General features: G+C 43.3%; 1 protein-coding gene across 2 annotated transcripts in view; it reads right to left on the bottom strand.

The window, feature by feature from the left end:
- Positions 1-2605: 2605 nt before the first annotated feature.
- The window catches only part of Ugdh (UDP-glucose 6-dehydrogenase), a 27801-nt gene continuing 8416 nt past the window's right edge, over positions 2606-21990 (bottom strand). For both annotated transcript variants that reach the window (XM_023702811.1, XM_004642640.2), the window contains exons 2-12: positions 20789-20957; positions 17945-18046; positions 14249-14449; positions 13941-14138; positions 12008-12155; positions 10161-10255; positions 7867-7997; positions 7496-7629; positions 7166-7257; positions 6959-7069; positions 2606-3333 (exon numbers count right to left, since the gene is read on the bottom strand). In XM_023702811.1, coding sequence (XP_023558579.1) covers positions 3223-3333; positions 6959-7069; positions 7166-7257; positions 7496-7629; positions 7867-7997; positions 10161-10255; positions 12008-12155; positions 13941-14138; positions 14249-14449; positions 17945-18046; positions 20789-20950 — 1485 coding nt within the window. In that variant the 5' untranslated portion in view covers positions 20951-20957 and the 3' untranslated portion in view covers positions 2606-3222. The remainder of the gene's footprint in view (positions 3334-6958; positions 7070-7165; positions 7258-7495; positions 7630-7866; positions 7998-10160; positions 10256-12007; positions 12156-13940; positions 14139-14248; positions 14450-17944; positions 18047-20788; positions 20958-21990) is intronic.

Here is a 21990-nt window from a genome sequence, read left to right on the forward strand (position 1 = left end):
TACCTGCCAAGGGGGGTGCACCCCCTATGACTTCTGTTGGTGTTTTGGATAAGGGTCTCACATGGGAGCCCAGGGATTGCGCCACCATGCCTGGGACGTGGGTTTTGGCTGCAAAGGACAAGATTGGAACAATCGGCAAAATCTGAATAGATGATACTGTTTTGTGTTTTTGAAATAGGCTCTCACTATGTAGCTCAGGCTGCCCTTGAACTCTCTACATCACCCAGGCTGACCTCAAACTCACAGCAGTCTTCCTGCCTCAGCCTCCCAAATCTGGGGATTACAGGCATATACCACACTTGGCCAGCTGGGGTGAAAGAGTCCGAAATCTATTTCTGCCGTGTATTAATGTGTGACCCATAGCAGGCTACTAAACAGTTTTGGCCTTCTGCTCTTCATCTGAGAAACAGGAATTTACTTCAGAGGACTTGTGTGAAGAACAGATTAAAAAAAATATGCACCCAACAAGTGTAGGTACACACAATGGCCAGTGTTAATTACTACACTTACTACACACGGAGATCGGGGCTATACATGCCCATAATCCTGGCACTCCAGGAGGCTGAGACAGGAAGATCACAAGTTCCGGCCCATGTTGCTCAAAACAACATTTGATGAAATAGTGAAATTTAGAAGCCGGGTCTTAGCTCAACGGTGTAAGTGCCTGCCTGGCAAGCATAAGGACCCTGGTTCGATCTCCAGTACCACATGCCACTGAAACTGGGCATGGTGGCACATGCCTGTGGTCCCAGTGCTGGGGAGGCTGAGACTGTAGTATCATTACAAGTCTGAGCTGTGTGTTGAGACCTTGTACCAAATAATAAATAAATATTTTTTTAACAAATGGTGAAACTTGGTCTCAGATAAAAAATTACGGGCTGGGGGTGCAGTTCCGTGTGAAGATTCCCAATCCCAGCACCTGATCATGGCTCTGGTGCAGTGGGACTAGCTTGTTAGGGTACCTAATGGTGCACATCCCAGCCAGCCCCCGACCTAAGCTCTCCCACCGTCATCCTGCCACCTCTGCCTTAGAGTTCACCTCCATTTACAGATGGGGAGAATAAAGCTGTCACATGATTTGGCCAAGATCTCATCTGCTAGGAGGTTGTGGAGTTAGGACTAAAAGCTAGAAGACTTAAATGGAATAACAAGTGATTTCCAGAGAACTATGGGAGAGAGGTTTCCTTTTCTTTGTGCTACAAGAGTGCATCACCCAGACCAGGGATTTAGCTCAGCAGTGCAGTGGCCTGCTTATTAGCAAGTGTGAGGTTGTGAGTTAAATTCCCAGCAACCACTCCCCGAAAAAGCACCACCATCCTCAGCTGAGATTTTATTTTATACACCTTTTAAAAAATCTATTTGAATGTTTTTACCATGTCCATGTATTTTTCAGTTTTAACTACTAATCTCATGATCATCCAACACCCCCACCTCCACCCCTAAAATAGTGGCTAGCAAACACAGACTTTAACTTTTTAAAAAAATCATGTTCCTGGCTGGGTATGATTTACACACCTGTAACCCCAGCACTGGGAAAACTGAGACAGGAGGCTTGTCACAAGTTTGAGGCCAGCCTGGGCTACATATTGAGTTCAAGGCCAGCCCTGACTACGTAGCAATACCCTGTCTCAAAATAAATAAATAAATAAAAGGGCCAGGGAGATGGCTCAGAAGAATAAGCGCTCCCCTGGCAAACGCAAAGGTCTGAGTTCAATCCCCGGTTCCGCAAAAAAAAAAAAAGAACAAAAAAAAATCAATCAATCAGGTCTTCAAACTCCTCTAATATTTGTCTCAACAGCTCGAAAACTTCTTAAAGGTCTAGACAGCAAACATTTTTATGCTTTTCAGGACAAGAGGCAAAACTGAGGGTGCTATGTTGGGACTTGATAACCATCTGAAATGGAACACAAAAACCATTCTCACTCCCATATGGCTGGCAGACCTGGTCTGTGGACAGCAGTTGGCAAGGCCTGGCTACCTGCTGAATGTAAACTTTCTTCCTTTCTTGATCATTTGAAAGAATGATGCAAAGCCTTTTTGCTAGAGTGGGCAGTCCTCTCTTCCCGCCTATTGGAGCACCATGAGTCATTAGTGACTTTCCCCATGACGCACTAGCAGGAGCACAGCCGCTGACGCACGATGCTTGCAGATACCTCTGGCTCACCTCCATAGCTGCCTCCCTTCTCTTACTGAGCCACCTCGTTCCTCACCAGCGAACCCCCCGCCCCCCGCAGCTGCCAAGGTCCACAGTGACGAACCACAGCCCAAACCACCACTGCAAATATGTGTTAACAAGAGACATAAGAAAAAAGCAGAACGGAACACAAGAATTCTCACTTTAGAATAATGCCAAATTTAATTTGTAAAGTCTTGCAGTTTATGTATAAGATTACATTGGTTTTCTTAAAGGAAACATTACAATGAGTAGAAAGAAAAATGCAACATAAATAGTCAAAACATTTTTGACTCTTAAGGTTACAAAAGTAAAAACTGATGAGGACAGCTATGAAATGGTAAATCTGACCATACTCCTGATTTTCGGTTTTTGTTTTTTTTTTGAGTCAAGGTCTTGCTATGTAGCCCAGGCTGCCTTGAACTCACGCAATCCTTTGGCCTCAGCCTCCCAAGTGCCGGGATTACTGGTGTGTGACACCACACCCAGCTAAATATGTTTTTTCAGAAGTGAGCACTCATCAAAGTTAGAGTGGTTGGAAATGCAGTGATGATCTTTTCAGGTTAACAAGTGATGGCAGATCGCATTACAATGAGAGGAACGAAGAACTTTCACCAGACCATACTTGTAAAGGTCACTTAGCATGATAATTTCATGGCTTCAAGATACATACTTAATAACAAGCAAATAAACTGGTAACAGAAACCAAAATGCCTTTCCCTTTAGAATGTGACATTAAAGTGCTGCCTGTGGAGACTTGTAAAGTAAAAAGTGTTTTTAAGTTTCATTTTTATTTTACAAAAATTGACATGATTCAAACCGACATGATTAATTTCTATCCATCTGATAACTGAGATAATTATATAAAAATATGTAAAAATATTCTAGATTCATAATTATCAGATATGCTAATAGCCATATAGCTAGTATAAACTTGATTAAAAAAATAATTTTGTTTCCTTAAAAACAACTTGGTTCATTTAGCAATCTCATATCGGATATCTGTTATCCTAAAGTAGCAAAGAAGTCATAAATAAAAGCTGCGCCGTCTACACTTTGGGCTTCTTGTTCGGTGGGTCCTGAAGGCTGAACTTCGGAATCTCACCAGAAGCAGCATATGGAATTCTCTTTGAAGATACCTTTTTGCCAATGGTCTCAATCTGTAGAGGAAAAAAAAGTAATGAACCACACACAAGTGTGAGAACTATAACACAGCATAGCAAGGTGTGAAATCAAGATCTTTTTCTTTTTCTTTCTTTTTTTTGGCGGAACCGGGGATTGAACTTGGGCCCTTGTGCTTGCCAGGCAAGTGTTCATTCTACTGAGATCTTTTTCACAGGAGAAAAAGTTGCTCAGGTTTTCTGAGTTGCTATGTGAGATCTTGGGTTCTTTTTTATATTTTTTCTAGCTGCATATTTATGTCCAGACACTGTCTCTCTGCCATTCAACAAGGGCCCCGCACGGCGGAGCGGACAACTCTAGGTCCTAAGGTTCTCTGAGCTGCATAGGAAGGCACTGTAGGGGCAAGTTCCAGGGCTCATGCTGCTGCTCGCTCCATTCTCAGCATCACTGTCCTTACACTAAAGCTTGCAGACCAGCTGGCCATGGATTGAAACCTCTGAAACCATGAGCTAAAATAAGCCTCACTCCTTACAGGAAAAGAAAAAGCAGAACAGAAGCCAGGTGTGGAGGATTCTACCTATAATCCCAGCACTTGGGAGGCCAGCCTGGACTCTATAGCAAAATCCTGTCTCAAACGAAAGATAAGAAAAGAGGGGCCGGGGAGATGGCTCAGTGGAATAAGCGTTTCCCTGGCAAGTGCAAGGGCCTGAGTTCAATCCCTGGTTCTGAGAAAAAAAAAAAAAAGAAAGAAAAGAAAAGAAAAGAAGAAACTGCAGAAGTTATAATAGCACAGTTCTTTTCTTTCCCCCATAATTTTACTGAGAGTAGCACAGTTCTTAACAGTGCCAGTTTCACAGTTTGAAAGGCCTCTGATGGAATCTGGACAGAAACTTACTATGTCACCTGAATTCTCTAGGGCTTTCTACTCACCTGCCTCGAAAGCTTGTGCCAAAAATTCCATTTTAGTGTTTAGCATACAACAAGCCAGCATTCAATAAATGATAGTTTTATATTGTAAATTTTTCATATACTAAAAATCATTAATCCTTTTAAAACAAACACTACTTCCTTCATAGTCCATATGGGGATTTTTGGTTTTGTTTTGAGATAGGGTCTCACCCTGTAGTCAGCTGCTCTCAGAGTCCCTATGTAGCCCAGGCTGGCGTCAAACTTGCCGTCTTCCTACCTCTGCCTCACCAGTGCTTGGATTACAAGTATAGACCACTACACCTGGTGAATAGTCCTTAATTTATCTTTCCTCCATAGGAGAGATAAACACACCACTCTGTTATCCTATATTATAATGAAAAAGTACGGGCTGGTGAGATAGCTCAGTGGTCTAAAGCACCTACTTAGAACAAGCTTAGTAAAGCACAGGGACCGCGGTTCAATCCCCCAGCACCACATGCCAGCCAGCCGCGCCCCCTGGTGGGCTGAGCTGACCACACACACACACACACACACACACACAAATAAATAAAAAAATTAAAAAAAAAAAAAAAAAAGTAGTTCCTCTAATCTGTACTACAAAGAAAGGGCTTGGATTTCCACCATATGCTGTTGACCTATTTAGTGACCTACAGACTCCCTTATGGTTGCACCCCTAATTGTCTTTTTTTTTTTTTTTTTGGAGGCCCGAAGTGCCTTTAGGGCATTTCTGGTTTGCTGTGACTATCTGGGTTCGAACCACAGAAGCTTGAGCTTGAGGGCTTTGTTTCGGCAGGCACTTAAACAACTGAGCTATTGGGCAGGCCCCCCCAATTGTCTTTTAAATCTTACAAGAGAAAGTTAACTTTCAGGAAAACTCAAAATCATTATAAATATGTATCTTTCTACATCATTTCCCACTAGATGAGAAGACAGGAAGAAGATGTCTGCTGGAAAAAAAATCTTTAAAAATAAGATTGCTGCCAGATGTGGTAGCACATGCCTGTAATCCCAGCACTCAGGAGGCTGAGGCAGGAGGACTGTTGTGAGTTCAGGGCCAGCCTGTGCTACATAAGCAAGGCCAAGGCCAGCCTGCATAAAGGAGACCCTGCCTCAAAAACAAAATAAAAATAAATAAATAAATCAATGAAATTCCTGAGTGTAAGTCCCAACTGGAAGAAAGAGTCATGCTGGGTGGGACAGAGGGATCTCCCAGGCCCTTGAGGGATGAGTAAGCAGACAAGAAAGTCATCTGGCTCCCATTGTGACTCAGATGAAAAATGAGGGGTGGGAGTGGGCTGGGGAGATGGCGCAGTAGAATAAGCATTTGCCTGGCAAGCGCAAGGGCCTGAGCTTAATTCCCCATTCTGGGAAAAAAAAAAAAAAGAAAGAAAGAAAAGAAAAGAAAAATGGGAAGGGCTGGCGCAATAGCTCAGTGGAGTATGTGCCTGCCTAGGCAAGAGCAAGGACCCGGGCACCAACAGCCCCTCTGGCCTTGCCCTCAAGGCCAAGGCAGGCTGCGCCATCTACTGAGTCTAGGTGAGGTGGTGCACCCTGTAATCCAGTGCTGGGGAGGCTGCAACAAGAGGACCACTATGAGTCCAATCTGCATAGTGAGACCCTGTGCCAAATACAGAGAGGGACAAAGGACCTGTGATAAACTGGTGAGAAGTGAAAGAAGGTCTGGTGGGGGTTTTGGTTTTGGTGGGACTAGAGACTAAACTCAGGGAGGGCTGAGCAACCCTAGCTGGCTTTTTAAAATTTGAGTATAGGGTCTTACTAAATGTGCAGGCTGGCCTCCAGCTTGCACTCCTCCTATCCAAGTACTCAGAGGAGACTACAAGAGCTTTGGCCAGCTAGAACAGTGATGCACACAGCAATGACACTGTGTGACAAGCAGGTGCATCTTGCAGTTTGGAAATACATTCAAGTGACATTCCACTTGGTCATGCATTATAAGGCAAGGTGAGGGTCTCTTTATGACAGGCAACTGACAACTGACACCCTTGGAGATACCATGTGAGGGACACCAACACTAAATTTTGTATCACAGTCTTAGGAGGGGCTGCGTGTGGTGGTGCACACCTGTCATCCCAGCACTTGAGAGGCTGAGGCAAGAGGATCGCTCTAAGTTCAAGACCAAACTGGGCTACACAGTGAGTTCAGGGCCAACCTGAACTACAGAGTGAGACTATCTCTCTCTCAAAAAATAAAACAAAACAAACTTAAGAGGAAATACAATGCAATCCTTATACATATCACAGACACTTCCCAGGGAACTGACACCTTGCCCCAGAGTGACCTTACTGCTAAATGAGAAAATATAAGAATTATAAAACTTGGGAGCCGGGGAGATGGCTCAGTAGAATCAGCACTTCCCTGGCAAGTGCAAAGGTCTAAGTTCAATCCCTGGTTCTGCCAAAAAAAATTATAAAACCTACTCAATGGGTTTAAAAAGAAAACAACCGTCCTATTAATCAGCTTTGAAAAATGTCTCATCCATCTTTGTTTCTCAATAAAAATAAAATTAAAACAAACAATAAAAGCTGGAAGAACAAAAAATAAATAAAAAAGAAGAAGGGGTAGGGAGAAGCGGAGGATATGATCAAAGCATGTTATATACACACGTGAAAATGCCACAATGGAACCCATTACTTAAATGGGTTATAATTATTAAATGGTGATAAAAAATAAAAGAAAAACCAAGCAAATGAGAGAGTCCAGAATCATGAGCACCTGGAAGCCAATGGTCTGCAGCTCACTATGCAGCCCGTCCAGGACGCGGCGCCCGTCGAAGATGAAGGCCGGCTTGAGCATCTTTTTATGAATGCGTTCGTAGTCCAGCTCCTGTGAAGACACATGGCAAGGCCGATCAGAGGACAGCGCACACACACAGTAGCCTCTAGCATCCTCCCCAGTAGTCCCATCTAGCTGTCACCTTACCTTAAACATGTCCCACTCGGTGCAAATGACAACAGCATGGGCCCCATCACATGCCTCGTAGGGATCCTTGGAGATGGTCACAAGTCGGGACACTACGCCACAAGCAGCAACAAAAGCCGGAAACAAGAAAGGAGTTAGGAACGCTCACCAGCCCACCCCTCAGCTGGTCGCTCGAGTGAGGGTGCGATGTCAGCTTAAGCTTACAGAACTAAGGTTAAAGAGAGAGCACGCCAAAGAGATACAGGGTAAAAATATTACAATCAAAGAAGGCTTCTAGAAAACAAGTTGTGGGATCTATAAGCAGGGGGTGCATGAAACTCAAAGCCTTACCTTGGTCATCCTGTGAAACCCCTGGATGGGAAAGATCCACCACTATTTGTTCCCTGGGCACTTTAGGGTCATATATATGGAGGTGTGAGCCTTCATCCATCAGATATTTGCTAATGTAGATACTGGAGGATTCTCTGGAAGGAAACAAATCAGTGTTGCTTTTAATGCCATTATGACCTAATGCCAAAACCAAAGATACAGGTAAGATGCTATTATGCTAAGTAGTGAGAATGGAGTTAATTTTTATTGTTTATTCTTTATGCTGTTTATACATATAACGAGACATTCTCATGCGTTACACACACACATACACACATACACTCCAGAGGTCACGATGACAAGAGGTCTGAAATACTTTAAAGAACTGCTACCTGGTGTCGCCTGTGTCCTTTTTGAATGCAAAGCCCAGAATAGCAATCTTCTTGTCGGTGACCGTGTTGAACAGGCCATCAATGATCCGGGACGCAAACCTCCTCCTCTGATAGTCATTCATGTCTATGACCTGAAATTCATTATTATTTTTATTTTTTTATTTTATTTGGTGGAACCGGGGATTGAACTCAGACCTTTGTGCTTGCCAGGGAAGTGCTTATTCTACTGAGCCATCTCCCCAGGCCCCATATGACCTGAAATTCATACACACTGTGCGATATTCATTAGAAAGGCAGCCCGATACGTTACTCAACAGTTTAAATAAAAACCGAAAGAAACACCCTTATTCTTCCTTGACGCCCTCCTCGTCCTCTATATTTTCACTGGGTTGACTTGCATGCATCGGTCTGCAGTGGATGCAAAGACAGGGCGCACAGCTGAGCTTCCACTCAGGTCTGCAATGGAGCCAGCTAAGCAAAGCCCAGGGGAAACAGCACTGTCCACAGCCACGTCCCTGAGCCCTGGGACAGAAGGCTGTCAGCACCAGCTCAGGGTATTCCCCCAGGCTTCCACTGCCAACCACCAAGTTTGGTATGAGAAGGAAGGCGCAAGGGGAAGAGTGAAGCCACATGCTGCATGAGCCAGCTCCCACGACACAAGAACCACCAAGCACTGCCAACAGAGACTGAGAAGACTTGGCTGAGAAAACAGTCGCATGACAGTCAAACATGCAGAGTTACAGTCCTCACAATACCACCACGATTTCAGTACTCAACAAGGGTTTAACTGAGAAAGTCTCTGAGCAGCAGTCTTTACTCTGTTAAGTGTAGGTGGATGACAGAAGGAACGCACGGAAAGAAACCTTTGCTCAGGCTCTGAGCCAGTTTCAACCTCGAGCACCTGGGAAATGAGGCTGAAGCATCAGAAAAGCACACCGGACACAGTGGTGCTAAGGGACAGAGCTACCAGTGGACTAGGTGAAAGGACAGTACTTCCCTAAGAAGTGAACATTCCTTGGATTCCCTTCCATGTCTATTGCTGAAATCTGAAAAAATATAAACCCAAGAAAAAAATTGGGAAGGACAAACACAATGGTTAGTACATTAAAAAATTACTTAAAATCTCTGTCAATTCCATTATTTAAAAATGGAAAGGTGCCTGGAGCCGGCAAGACAGCTCAGCAGTCTAAAGCGCTTGCTTAGGCTTGCTTAGGCAGGTGCAGGAGAACATACATCATTGCCAGCTTCATACTTAGGGTGGGCTGAGCCAGGACACACACACACAAAGCCAAACCATGCAAGCAGGCGCAGGGGCCAGGGGTTCCATTCCCAGGCCTGCCATGCTGGCCCTGTCCCCGGAGTCTGCTGAGACTGGGCGTGGTGGCACATGCCTGTAATCCCAGCTCTTGGGAGGCTGCAAACAGGCAGATCACTAAGAGTCCTGATCTAGTAGTGAGACACTGAACACACTGTAGACCCTTCCTTAAAATACAAAAAAAAAAAAAAAAAAAAAAAAAAAAAAAAAAAAAAAACCTAAAAATTTTTTAAAAAAGGAAAGGTGGTAGACATGGTAATCTACACCTGTAATCCTAGCACCCAGAAGGCTGAGGCAGGAGAGCTGCCACTGCCTGGGCTACATAGTGAGTTCAAGGTCAGCCTAAATTATATAGTGAGGCTCTCTCTGGAAAAAATCCATCCATCTATCCATAAATGGGAATAATATTAAGTGATGAGGATAAAATGAGACATTGTATTAAGTACCCCAAAGACTTAGCAGGAGAGGGCAAGTATTCAAGACATATTCATTCAATGCTTCCTGTCTGAGAAGGTTTCTCATTTTACCTCTGAGAATCTGAAAAGGACAAAGCAAGTAATGATAGACACAGACCACTTGAGTAAAGATTATAGTGTAGGTTCTTCCTTGATTTTATACCTTTCAGGCTAGAGAAGTATAAATGAGAATAATATTAGCTTTTGATTTTTTTCTGAATAAATTTAGTTATAAAAATAGAAGAAACACTGGTTTGTCAGAAATTTCCACTCCAGGTGATCAGAAATCTAAAAGCTTAGATGTCCAATAATAATAAATCTAGCTGGGGAGACCTCAGTGGCACAGAGCCTACCTGGAAAGAACAAGGTCCTGAGTTCAATTCCCAATATCAAAAACAAGTAATAAACCTAAAACAAGTAAATTGACTGAGTTCCTAGGAATGAATTCCTTCAAAAGCATTTCACCTAGGTGACAGACTTTAATTATAACCTACTCAGCAGTTATTGACTAGAAAGATTAATACCTGCTGCCAGTAACGAGCTACTTCAGGCAAATTCAGAGCCTCACAGAGATAAACCAAATTCAGAACATCTTTTTGGAAGCAGCTCCCACCAAAACCTGGAGGAAAAAAAACAATGTGTTCATATAAGAACCAGAAACCACCCCCTCAAAAAATCCCCCAAAAAACCAGAAACCAAATAATGTGACAAGTTTTACACATGTATATCTGGGAGCCTATACTAAGATTTTAAATAACAAAGCACAGACCTTAGAAAGTTAGTGTGTCTATAAACTGTGTAGAATTTATAGCCAATTAATCAACTCTTTAAGTGATTTCCCAATGATTCTCTAACAAAAAGTTTTATTATGGCTGTACTTTTGACTTTTTTTTTTTTTTTGAGAAAGACTCACTATGTAGTACAAGCTGGCCTCAAATTCAAGGTGATCCCCTTGCCTCAGCCTCCCGAGTGCTGGGATTATGGGTGTGCACCACCATTCCACCATTCTTGGCTTTTTTTTTTTTTCATTCTTTGGCATAAGTGCCATGACAACTCTTACTCTACTGTAGGTGCAGCAAAGTTTCATGGTAAAGGGCCAGAGAGCAAATATTTCAATCATCTATTAAAAAGGTGATATCAGCACTTTCCTACCAGGTTATAAAGAGAAAATGAGATGTATAAAGTGCTGGTACCCAACCTGATGTGCAACATAACTTCAGTAACTAGTAGCTACTTTTGTTACATTATAACTAGAAGAAAATATCAAAAAGAACAGGCTATAAAAGGTCAGGGAATCCAATATTGGGAAATGAAACACAGCTCCAAAAACACTACCAAGCCTGCCCATGGACCATCTGCAAACTATTCGACAAACTATTCACAACATCGTATTAACTTATATCAGAAATGACACTCCAGTCAGTCCTCATGGTATGTGGAAGCCGTGTGCTATAAGTCCCCCGAACAAAAAAATAAATAAATAAAAATAAATAAATCCCCCGAACACTGAGTCCAGGAATACACAAGACCTGCTCCCCAGCAAAATGGGTTAGGCTCCTGCAGGTTTCTGCTCACATTATGGTCAAGAGACAGACTGTGTTTCCTGTGTGCTTCTGCTTAAATATGTCCAATTGAGTGTAATTACTGCTTCACTGATGCGGCCAGGGGTTCTGTAACTCTCGCCTGAATGAAGCGTGGCTTAGACACGGATTGTCTCCCTGAGACAAGGGCTGCCATCTTCTTGCACTTTAGCTCCAGGTTTGGGACCATTCCAAATAGAAAAGTCCATCCCCCAAAGCAGGAAAGTGTGAAAAATGTGGCATTAAAGGCATCGCAGGAAGGCCCTTGGTGACAGTACATGAGCGGGGACACTGAGGCAGGTGACGCCTTGTGCAAGCCCCGCTGGCTCAGACGTGCATCCTCGCCTCTGCTGTGCTGCCAGAGTGCTGACATCGCAGGGCCAGGAGTCAGTAAGTCTCAGCAGGGACACAAGCGCACCTATGTGAGGACTGAGTACCTTTCACCAGTAAAATATTTATGAGTGGCATAAACAAACACTAGCAACCCGCTTAAACAAGTTAACTTGAGTCATTTCCTACATAGTTTCCCAAAATACTGAACAATGTTCATGCCACTAACAGTGAGAACACCATTCTCTGAAACACAGAGCTGCATTCACGTACTGATCAACCAGTCACCAAGAGACAGCTGATTGCCGCCTCGCTTTGTCTCTGCTAGGATGAGGACCTTTCTTGTTGTTTTTATTTCCTTTTTTTTTTCATGTTGTTGTTTTCTTAAGGATAAGTGAAAAGATTTCTTAAAAGTTAGGAAGCAGAATGAAGCCGCTTCACGTAGGAGAGCATCCATTTACCAACACTGGCTTTCAGGAACTTATTTCCGATTCTCTGGTCCATTCCAATGGCTGTTGCTACCTCTTCCACATCCGCTCCGGTCGCTTCACACAGGGCACTTATGGAGTTAATACTGCTGATTCTCTGGGCAAGAAAAGCATTTGCTGCCTTTAAAAAAAACAGAGGGAGAAGTATGAGAGACCAATTTTGTGTATTACTTTTGTATTTCAATAGTTAATGCAAATTATTGAAGAGATATAAGAAAAATACTGATCAAGATAGTGGATGGTCTGGTAAAGGAGTGCGTTTTTAATCAGGAAGATAGATGGGTGTGGTGGACCAATCAGGAGGATGAGGCAAGAGGATCACAAATTCAAGGCCACCCTGGGTTGAACAGTGACCTCAAGGCCAGCCTGTAGTACACAGTGAGATCCTATATTAAAAAACAATAATAGGGGGCTGGTGAGATGGCTCAGTGGTCTAAAGCACCTACTTGGAACGAGCTTAGCTAAAGCACAGGGACCGCTGTTCCGTCCCCAGCACCACATGCCAGCCAGCCCCGCCCCCTGGGGGGCTGAGCTGGCCACACACACACACACACACACACACACACACACACAAAACCAATAATAGGGGGGCCAAGGAGGTGGCTCAGTAGAATAAGTGCTTCCCTGGCAAGTGCAAGGACCTGAGTTCAAGCCCCAGTTCTGCAAAAAAAAAAAAAAAAGATTTAAAATAGCCATTGTTCAAAAAAACAAAAACAAATACAAAAAATGGGGCCAGGGAGTTGGCTCAGTGGAATAAGCCCTTCCCTGGCAAGTGCAAGGGTCTGAGATCAATCCCCGGTTCCACAAAAAAGAAAAAAAAAAAAAAAAGCCATTGTTAAATAAATAAGATGAAATCACAAATAAAATAAAAATTAGGAAGATGAGGACTAAGAGGAAATTAAAAGCAGAGAAAGAGTGATAAAAGACAAAATTATGATGATGGGCCTGGGGAGCACACACCTCTAATTCTAGTGCTGAGGAAGAATTACTTTTGAGTTCAAGGCTATACAATGAGCCCCTGTCTCAAAAATCAAAAAAGAAGAGCCAGCCAGATTGCTCAGTGGACTAAAGCACCTGCTTAGGCAGAGCGCAGCAGGGGCGGTTCAATCCCTGAGACTGGGCATGGTGCCACGTGCCTGTAATCCCAGCACTTGGGAGACTGAAAACCGGAGAATCACTACAAGTCCAATCTACATAATGAGACCCTGTACAAAAAAAAAAAAAAAAAAAAAAATCAAAGAACAAAACAAAAAGACAATTTCAAGTCCAACCTGGGCAATTTAGCAAAACTGTCTCAGAATAAAAAAAATAAAAAAAGACTGAGAATATGAAATAGCATAAATATACAGCTACTTTCTCTTATTTCAATGAAAGAAGATTTTGAACTAATAGTGTGGAGTCAAGATACCATGTCTGCACCTTGTACTAGGAATAACTACTACAAAGACAATAATATCCAATGTATTAATTATTGCAACTGTACTATTAACCTTTTTTATGGCAATAAATGGTATGTCATGACAAGAAGTACGTATTTAGAAGACCAGGATGGCAAGCACTCCAAGCGTGACCCCTCTATTACACATTGTCATTCTGTTAACCTGTTTTGAAGCTATCTTATTGCTACTTCTTTCTCAATAAAATTATTAAAATAAAAGAGATAGCTCAGTACAAAAGTTCTGGGTTCGATCCCCAGTGTCACAAAACATATGCTTATAAGACAGACTTCTGAGGAACACGTGGCTTTAAATTTAGTGGAAAGCATGCAGAGCGTGATGAGCCCGTCCACACCTTTAGTCCCAATCACCCCGAGGCCGAGACAAGACACTTGAGTCCTGGAGCTCAAGGCCAGCCTGGACGACACAGGCAGACCCGCACAGAACGCAGGGTTGGAGCACGGACTCACCAGTTTGGAGAGCTCCGACGACCAGGTATTGGTGGTGAGGATCTTCTCCCTGGGCACCCAGTGCTCGTACACGGCGCACAGGGCGCGCACCTCCTTCTGGCCCTCCGGGGTCTCGTCGCCGCCGATGAGCACGCGGTCCGGGCTCTTCAGGTCCTTGATGGCCGTTCCCTCGGCCAGGAACTCGGGGTTGGACAGCACCTGGAGCCCCAGGCACAGAAGAAAGCGGAAGCTGAACTCGCGAAGGGCAACTTGAAGACGCCAGCAGTCACATAACAAGAGCCGGCTGCTAGCGCCTCATATTTTTATACCTGCAAATTCAAGTCGGGTTTTGTGTTCGCATCGAATATACGACGAATACTTTCTGCCGCCCGCACCGGAACGGTGCTCTTCTCAGTCACGATTTTGTACCCGTTGGAGTTCTTTACGATGCGTCTGGCACACGCTTCGATATACTTGAGGTCAGCGGCCCGGCCTTTGCCCATGCCGTAGGTTTTGGTCGGTGTGTTCACCTGAGGAGAAGGGTGGGCAGGCAGGTGGGCGGGCGTGAGGGGCTGGGCTGCCGGCCCCGCACTGGATCTTACCTAGTCCAGGGTGAACCGAAGAGCCCTGCACCTCACCCTCTCACTGCCACGGAAAGACACGCTTTACAAGCAACCAGCCTAATCCATCCGGGGAATGCAGTCATGAACGTTCTGCTAAGAAGCTACTGCACATGTGACAGGCACCAAGGCACAAGGTTCCAGGCTGACCCCTGGAGATTCATTCATTTTATTTATTTATTTACCACCAAGCCCAGCCTCAATCACCATCTCAGCGCACGGGCGGGTGAAGGCAGGGCCTGCACGGCACACCAGGGATCAAACCCAGGCAGCTGCACTCTGGCTAAGAGCGAGCTATCTGGCCAGCCCTTAGCCCTGGGGATTTAAATGAACAAGAGCTCCCTTAAAGGAGTTCATAGTCTAAAGTGAAATGTAAGTTTTCTTTTTATTTATTGCATGTAATATATTATAGTTTTTAAAAATAAAATGTTAAATTCTTTGTCTTTTTCCAAGACAGTCTCACTATGTAGCTCAGCTGGCCTTGAACCTGTGATCTTCCTTCCTGCCCCAGTCTCCCAAATCCTGAGATTAAACCACCATGCCTGGCTTAAACGCTTTCCTTATACCCTGTTTTTACGACCTCATATCAACATCTAAGACAATGTCTGCAGTATCATTTCACAGATGCCTTGTTGTTTCATTAAACTCAGACATTCCCTGAGATCCTCAGGACGTAGACTACTACGGGCACAGACTTTCAAATGGAAGTAAAAACAAATCATAGCCCAGAGTTGAAGCATTTAGTCTGGGCTCTGAGGCCATATCTTCCCTCAGGAAGTGGGCTGCCTCTGCCTCTATGTCTACGACCTCATTGGAAAGTGAGGATAAGAAGCTCTTTGAAAACTAACACATGGGCGCTACACTGCTGGCAAAAATGAGTGCTCTAAAAAGCCTAACCCTTAGACTTTTGGAAACAGGAGGGCCAGCCAAATAGTTCAGTGGATTAAAAGCAGGCACAGGGGCGGGGGGGGGGGGGGGGGGGGGGTGTTTCAATCCCCAGGGTACACTGGCCCCAAAAATTGAGACTGGGTGTGGTGGCGTGCGCCTGTAATCCCAGCTCTTGGGAGGCTGTAAACAGGCAGATTACTACAAGTCTGATCTAGTAGTGAGATCCTGAACACCCTGTAGACCCTTCCATAAAATACAAAAAAAAAAAAGAAAAAGAAAAGAAAAGAAAGAAAATAGGAATAAATTTTGAACAAGTAGTAAAAGCAGCATTAACTCCTCTTTGTGAATTTATGACCTAATGGAAAACTCAAGAAAGGAGTCGAACAAAACAAAGCTTAAAATCTTGAGGCATGAAAAGCAGTTAGAAAAAGTTACTTAATGTATTTTTATTTATTTATTTTGACACAGGGTCTTGATGTGTAGTTCAGGTTGCCTTGAACTATGTATGCAGCCCAGGCTTGATCAATTTGCAAGGATCCTCCGGCCTCAACCTCCTGAGTGCTGGGATTACAGGCATATGCCCCTCTGTGGTGGTTGATACATTGTGTCAATTTGAGATATCCAAAGCTTGGCTGGATCATTCCACACCCCAAGCGATGGGAGGATGCTCTAGAGTGACTCAGCACAACAAGGGTATATAAAGGAGGTGAGGAAGGCTTCTGCACTCCACTTCCTGTGAGGAGTTCTGATCTTTGCTGTGGATCTTCATGGTGGAGCACCAGTTTTTGCACTCAGTATAGAAGGAAGAGAGAGAGTATGTGTCCTTTTTTTTCCTTTATGTATTTAATTCATGGTCTGCAGGGTCTCACTACACAGATCAGACTCACAGTGATACTTCTGTTTTCAGCCTCCCAAGCACTGGGATTACAGGTGTGTGCCACCACACCCAGCCCCAGCATGGCATGCTGGAGATCGAACCCTGGTCCCTACGTCTGCCTAAGCAAATGCTTTAATCTGCTGAGCTATCTAGCTGGCCCTGAGATAGTCTTGCTAGATGCCGCAGCTGCTGCTCCTCCTCTGATCTTTGTTTTCTGCCACCATGAACTGCTGTCTTGGGGCCAGTGGAGTATGGACTGAAACCTCCACTAACTGTGAGCTAAATAAACCTTTCCTTCCTTCACTTTGGGTATTGGGTATTTTGTCCCAGCAACAAGTAAAAAGTAACCAAGACAACCTTGAAAGGCTATGATTTCTAAAACATACTTTATTTTGAGAACTGAATCAAATTTCCCCATAAGGTGGACATCAAATCTAGCCATTGAATTTAACTCAGTTCTCATCCAATGCAATTTGTGACCAGAACCTGGAAAGAATTTAGATCACGGAGTGAGTACAACGGCAAATTCAGAAGATGCCACCCAAAGGAAAAAGTGGTTCTGGAAAAGAGGGAGCAGCCTCTCAAGAGTGATAGTGCTGACAAGAAGGCTCAGGGCCGCAAAAGTGGTGGCAACGCAGTAAAGGTCTGACACATTCTATGTGAAAAACACAGCAAAATTATGGAAGCCATGGAAAAGTAAAAGTCAAGGATGAGATTCAGAATATAGTGAAGATAAAGCCAGGCAAGGGGGTGACTTGGGTTGGATGGTGAGAGGCTCCATGGTAGGACCATTTCAAGAAGCAGCATTTGCCTTGCCTGTGAGTAGAATGGATAAGCCTGTGTTTACAGACCCACCAAGGGCCAGGGAGATGGCTCAGTAGAATAAGTACTTCCCTGGCAAGCGCAAGGGCCTGGGTTCAATCCCTGGTTACACCAAAAAAAAAAAAAAAAGAACATACAAGGGCCAGGGAGATGATTCAGTTGAATAATCGCTTGCCTGGCAAGTGTAAGGGCCTGAGTTCAATCCCTGGTTCCACAAAAAAAAAAGAAAGAACATACAGATTCACCAATTAAGACAAAGTTTGGATATCATATTATTATGCTTCCGGGGCTGGGGAGATGGCTCAGTGGAATAAGCACTTCCCTGGCAAGCGCAAGAGCCTGAGTTCAATCCCCGGTTCTGAAAAAATAAATAAATAAATAAATAAATAAAAAACACCAAAACCATATTATTATGGTTCAATGACTTGAAATTATATACCCAATCTGATGATTATAGGGTTTGCTCAACTGCTAAACAAAGTGACCATCAAAACAATTGGACAAGCCAGGCATGTTGGCACATGCCTGTAATCCCAGCACTTAGGAGGCTGAGGCAGGAGGATCACTATGAATTTGAGGCCTGGCTGGGATACAAAATGAGTCCAAGGTCAGCTTGAGCTACATAGTAACACCTTATCTCAAAAAGACCAAAAAATAAATTGATTACATTGGACATTTCTGTACTAAGCCATGGAGTGGTTTAATAGCAAGTGAAAGTACAATGAAGATACATAAGAATACACTTAGATACACTTAGACAGAATACCCTTAGGCAGATAAGAATACACTACACTTCAAGTAGCAATGAAACTACTTACAGAAATAAATACCAGGTCCGCTTCTTTGATGGCATCATCAATATTGGTAGAAAAAAACAGATTTTTTCCTCGACAGGATTCTACTACTTCTTTTAGTCCTGGCTAAGAAGAAAAAACAAAAAGGAGTTGTATGCAAGATATGAACTAATGCATAGTATTTGTTAAAAGGAAAGGTTATGTTGTAATTAAAAGAACTAGATTTGCTCTTAAATAAACCCATCATAGAAAAGACAAGGATCCTATACAAACACTTCAAGTTCATCTTCTATGTCATCATGCAATAAAGCAAACTTTTTTTTTTTTTAATGTATTTGGTACAGTGTGTCACGACACAGCTTGGGCTCATAATCATCCTTCTGTTTTCAGCCTCCCCAGCACTAGGATGACAGATGTGCGCCACCACGTCCAGTCTAATAAAGCAAACTTGAACTTGCACAACGAGCCATAACTCTAAAACATTTTGTCACTGTTTACTGTGTACCTGATTGTTTCATAAAAGTTAGCCATTAACCCTTATCAATTCACTTTCCAAAACTCAAGGCCTTCTGACTTCAAGTACGCAGATTTTGCACTGTCATTATGACTACACAGTTTCACTCTCAATTCAGGCTACATACTGGCCATGAAGGTCAATACTTTAACAACACATACATGTGTAAGTCTTACTGTAAGAAACCCTTGAGGTGCTAGGGATATAGCTCAGCGGCACAGTGCCTGTCTGGCACGCACAAGGTCATGAGTTTGATTTCTGGTGCCCAAAAAAAGGAAGAAACAAACCAACCAACCCTTGTTGAAGGCTGGGCATGGTGGCACACACCTGTACTCCTCAGCACTTGGAAGGCTGAGGCAAGGATTGCCATGAGTTCGAGGCCAGCCTGGGGTATATAGCAAGACCATGGCTCAGATAAAGATTTACATAAATCTTTATTTATATAAAGATAATATACATACATATATATAGATTATATAGTCAAAAAGTAAATCTATAATAAATATTTATATAAAGATTATATATATGTGTATATATGTGTGTGTGTATATGTATAGTCAAAAAGTAAAAAAAGTTCTCAATGTCTTTCTCTTTTTCTTTTTTTGTCCCTTTGTCTCTCTTTTTATCTTTTGACTGAAAGTCCAAGGATGGAAAACAATACTCCATGCCACAGAAATCTGGGAAAAAAGCAGCTATTCTACTTGCAGACAAAGTGGATTTTCAAAGAGAGACAAAGACGGTCACTCCATTCTCATAAAGAGAACAATCAAACAGCAGGAGAATAACCATAATTACCATAATTATATATGCACCAAACACTAGGGCACCCAATTACACAAAACAAATATTAATGGGCATGAAAAATCACATAAGGGGCCGGCCAAATGGCTCAGGAGACTGAAGCATCAGCCCTAGTGTGCCATGCCGACCCCGGACCCACCCCTGGGGTACACTGAGAAGGTGACTGAGACTGGGCATGGCAGTGCGCACCTGTAATCCCAGCACTTGGGAGGCTGAAAAACAGGAGGATCACTACAAGTCCGATCTGTGTGGCGAGACCTTGTATTAAAAAAAAAAACCAACCCCAAAATGGGCAACTGAAATTAGAATAGACACTTCTCACATGAAGTAGAAACAGCAGATAAATATATGAACAAAGGTTCAACATCACTGTTCATTCAAGAGATGTAAATTAAAACAATACTGAGATTCCATCTCATTCAAGAAAGAATGGCTTCTATGAAGAAATCAACCAATAACAAACGCTGGTGGGGCTGTGGAGAAAAAGGAAGACTTCTCCATTGTTGGTAGGAGTACAGACTGGTACAAGCACTATGGAAATCAGTGTGGAGATGCCTCAAACAACTAGGACTAGAGGTTCCATTCGACCCAGTTATTCCCTTTCTTGGTATCTTTCCAAAATAATTAAAAGCATCACACCACAGCGATACATGCAAACCCATGTTTATAGCAACACAGTCTATAATAGCAAAATCTTTTTTTTTTTTTTTTTTTGTGGAACTGGGGATTGAACTCAGGTCCTTGTGCTTGCCAGGGAAGCGCTTATTCCACTGAGCCATCTCCCTGGCCCATAGCAAAATCTTGGAAACAGTTCAAATGCACATCAAAAGATTTTTTTTAAATACATAATGGAGTACTACTCTGCCATAATTAAGTATATGCTTGAGATATTTCTAGCTAAACAAATGCCCCAAAACCATACTCTTAAGTGAAATCAAGCACACACATATGTAAATATCACATTGTTTCTCTGGTATGGGAAACCAAAAGTGCAAAATATATAATAGATATGTGGAAATAGGAACAAAATGTTCAAATGAGAAGGGGAACAAGGGAGGGGAAAGGAGGAAAGGAAGGAAGAGACAAGGAGAAAACACAGAAAGAAAAAATGTAAACAAGCTTTCATAAATAAGGAGGGGAAAGCTAAGTATGGTAGTACTATGTCCCTATAGTCCCAGCACTCGGGAGGCTGAGTCTGGAGGATTGCTGCTTCAGCCCAGTCTTGGGTACACAGTGAATTCAAGGCCAACTTCAACTATACAGCAAGACCTTGTCTCAAAAAAAAGAAGAGGGAAGAATAGTCGAAGTGAAGGGCAAGGAATGGAGAAATAAAGAGGAAGCAAGATACATCATGCACAGGTACAAATTCCCTATGATGCATGTGATAGATAGATAGATAGATAGATAGATAGATAGATAGATAGATAGATAGGTAGGTAGATAGATAGATAGATAGATAGATAGATTCAAATGCACATGAAAAAAGAAATAAAAAAGACTGAGAAAAAAAACCCACAAAAGCTCAAGAATAAAGCATTGTTTAATATGCTTACCTCATAAATAGGAAGGGTAGGAGAATTCCACGCATTGATTCTTAACTCATTGACATCGACAACCGTCACCTTGATTTCCGGGCACATCTGAGCAATGACACTGCAGGTGGGTCCCCCCACGTAGCCCGCACCGATGCAACAGATCTTCTTAATTTCAAACATGACTGCACTAGAAGGGAAAGAGTAACAGTGCTCTGGTACTGGAACAGGAAACTGCAAGAAATCATACGGCATACTCATCCCAATTCATAAAAACTGCCAAAGTGGAAGGAATTTGGAAAGTTTTCCTGGTTTTACCCATACGATTTATGAAAATAATGCTTGCAAAAACTAACATTTCTGCTGGATTATCAGGCCTGCACTCAGCCACACAGCAGATGGAGAAAAGAGTAATGGATATTATTAGAGAAGAGCTGCGTAACACACAGTGACCCAGTCTTCACAAAGTCAAGGAGCAAAAGAAGTCTTTCTTTGGGCCTCTAATAAACGAATATGAGCAGGCTGCAGGCAGACCCAGCCCTGTGGGAAGCCGAGACAGGAGGACTGAATATTCAAGACCAGCCTGGGCAATTTAGCAAGGCCCCTCTTCAATTAAACAAGAAAGTTTAAAAGAGTTGAAATGTACCTCAGTGGGAAGGCGTGGGTTCTGCCGCAGTGTCCCATTTGAACTGAGATCCCAATCCCTGCTGTGGTTCTGAATACTGAGCACAGGCTGTGGGGCCAGGAAGTGTTCAGCAAGGCCACCCCCTCACCCATGGATTGGTGCCTACTATAACCCAGCTTCCAGCTGCAGTTTCCATCACCTGCTTCTCCAGGGATGACACAGCAGAAAAGCCCTTGCCGAATGCCAGCCCTTGCACCTTAGATCGCTCTCACCCAGACCCATGAGCTAAGAAGGAGACTGAAGCCCAGGGCCTTGGACATGCCAGGCAAGCCTTTCCAATGCCAGGCTGGAGCTGGGCACTGGGTGAAAGCAGATGACCACCTCACAGAAGCGGAGCATTTCCTTGCTCAAGGGTATAGATGGCTGTGCTGCCCAGCTAGACGCTCCAGACTTGCTCTCATAGTCCATTTGAGAAAGTCTTTATACGTTGCCCAGACTGGCCTCAACTAAGTAATCCTCCTGCCTCAGCCGCGTAAACAGCTGGGGTTACAGGCATAGACCATTATACTCTGCTCCCACCTTTTTTTTTTTTTTTTAA

Source organism: Octodon degus, unplaced genomic scaffold, assembly GCF_000260255.1.
Source record: "Octodon degus isolate 3935 unplaced genomic scaffold, OctDeg1.0 scaffold00158, whole genome shotgun sequence".
In the NCBI taxonomy this organism is placed as follows: Eukaryota; Metazoa; Chordata; class Mammalia; order Rodentia; family Octodontidae; genus Octodon; species Octodon degus.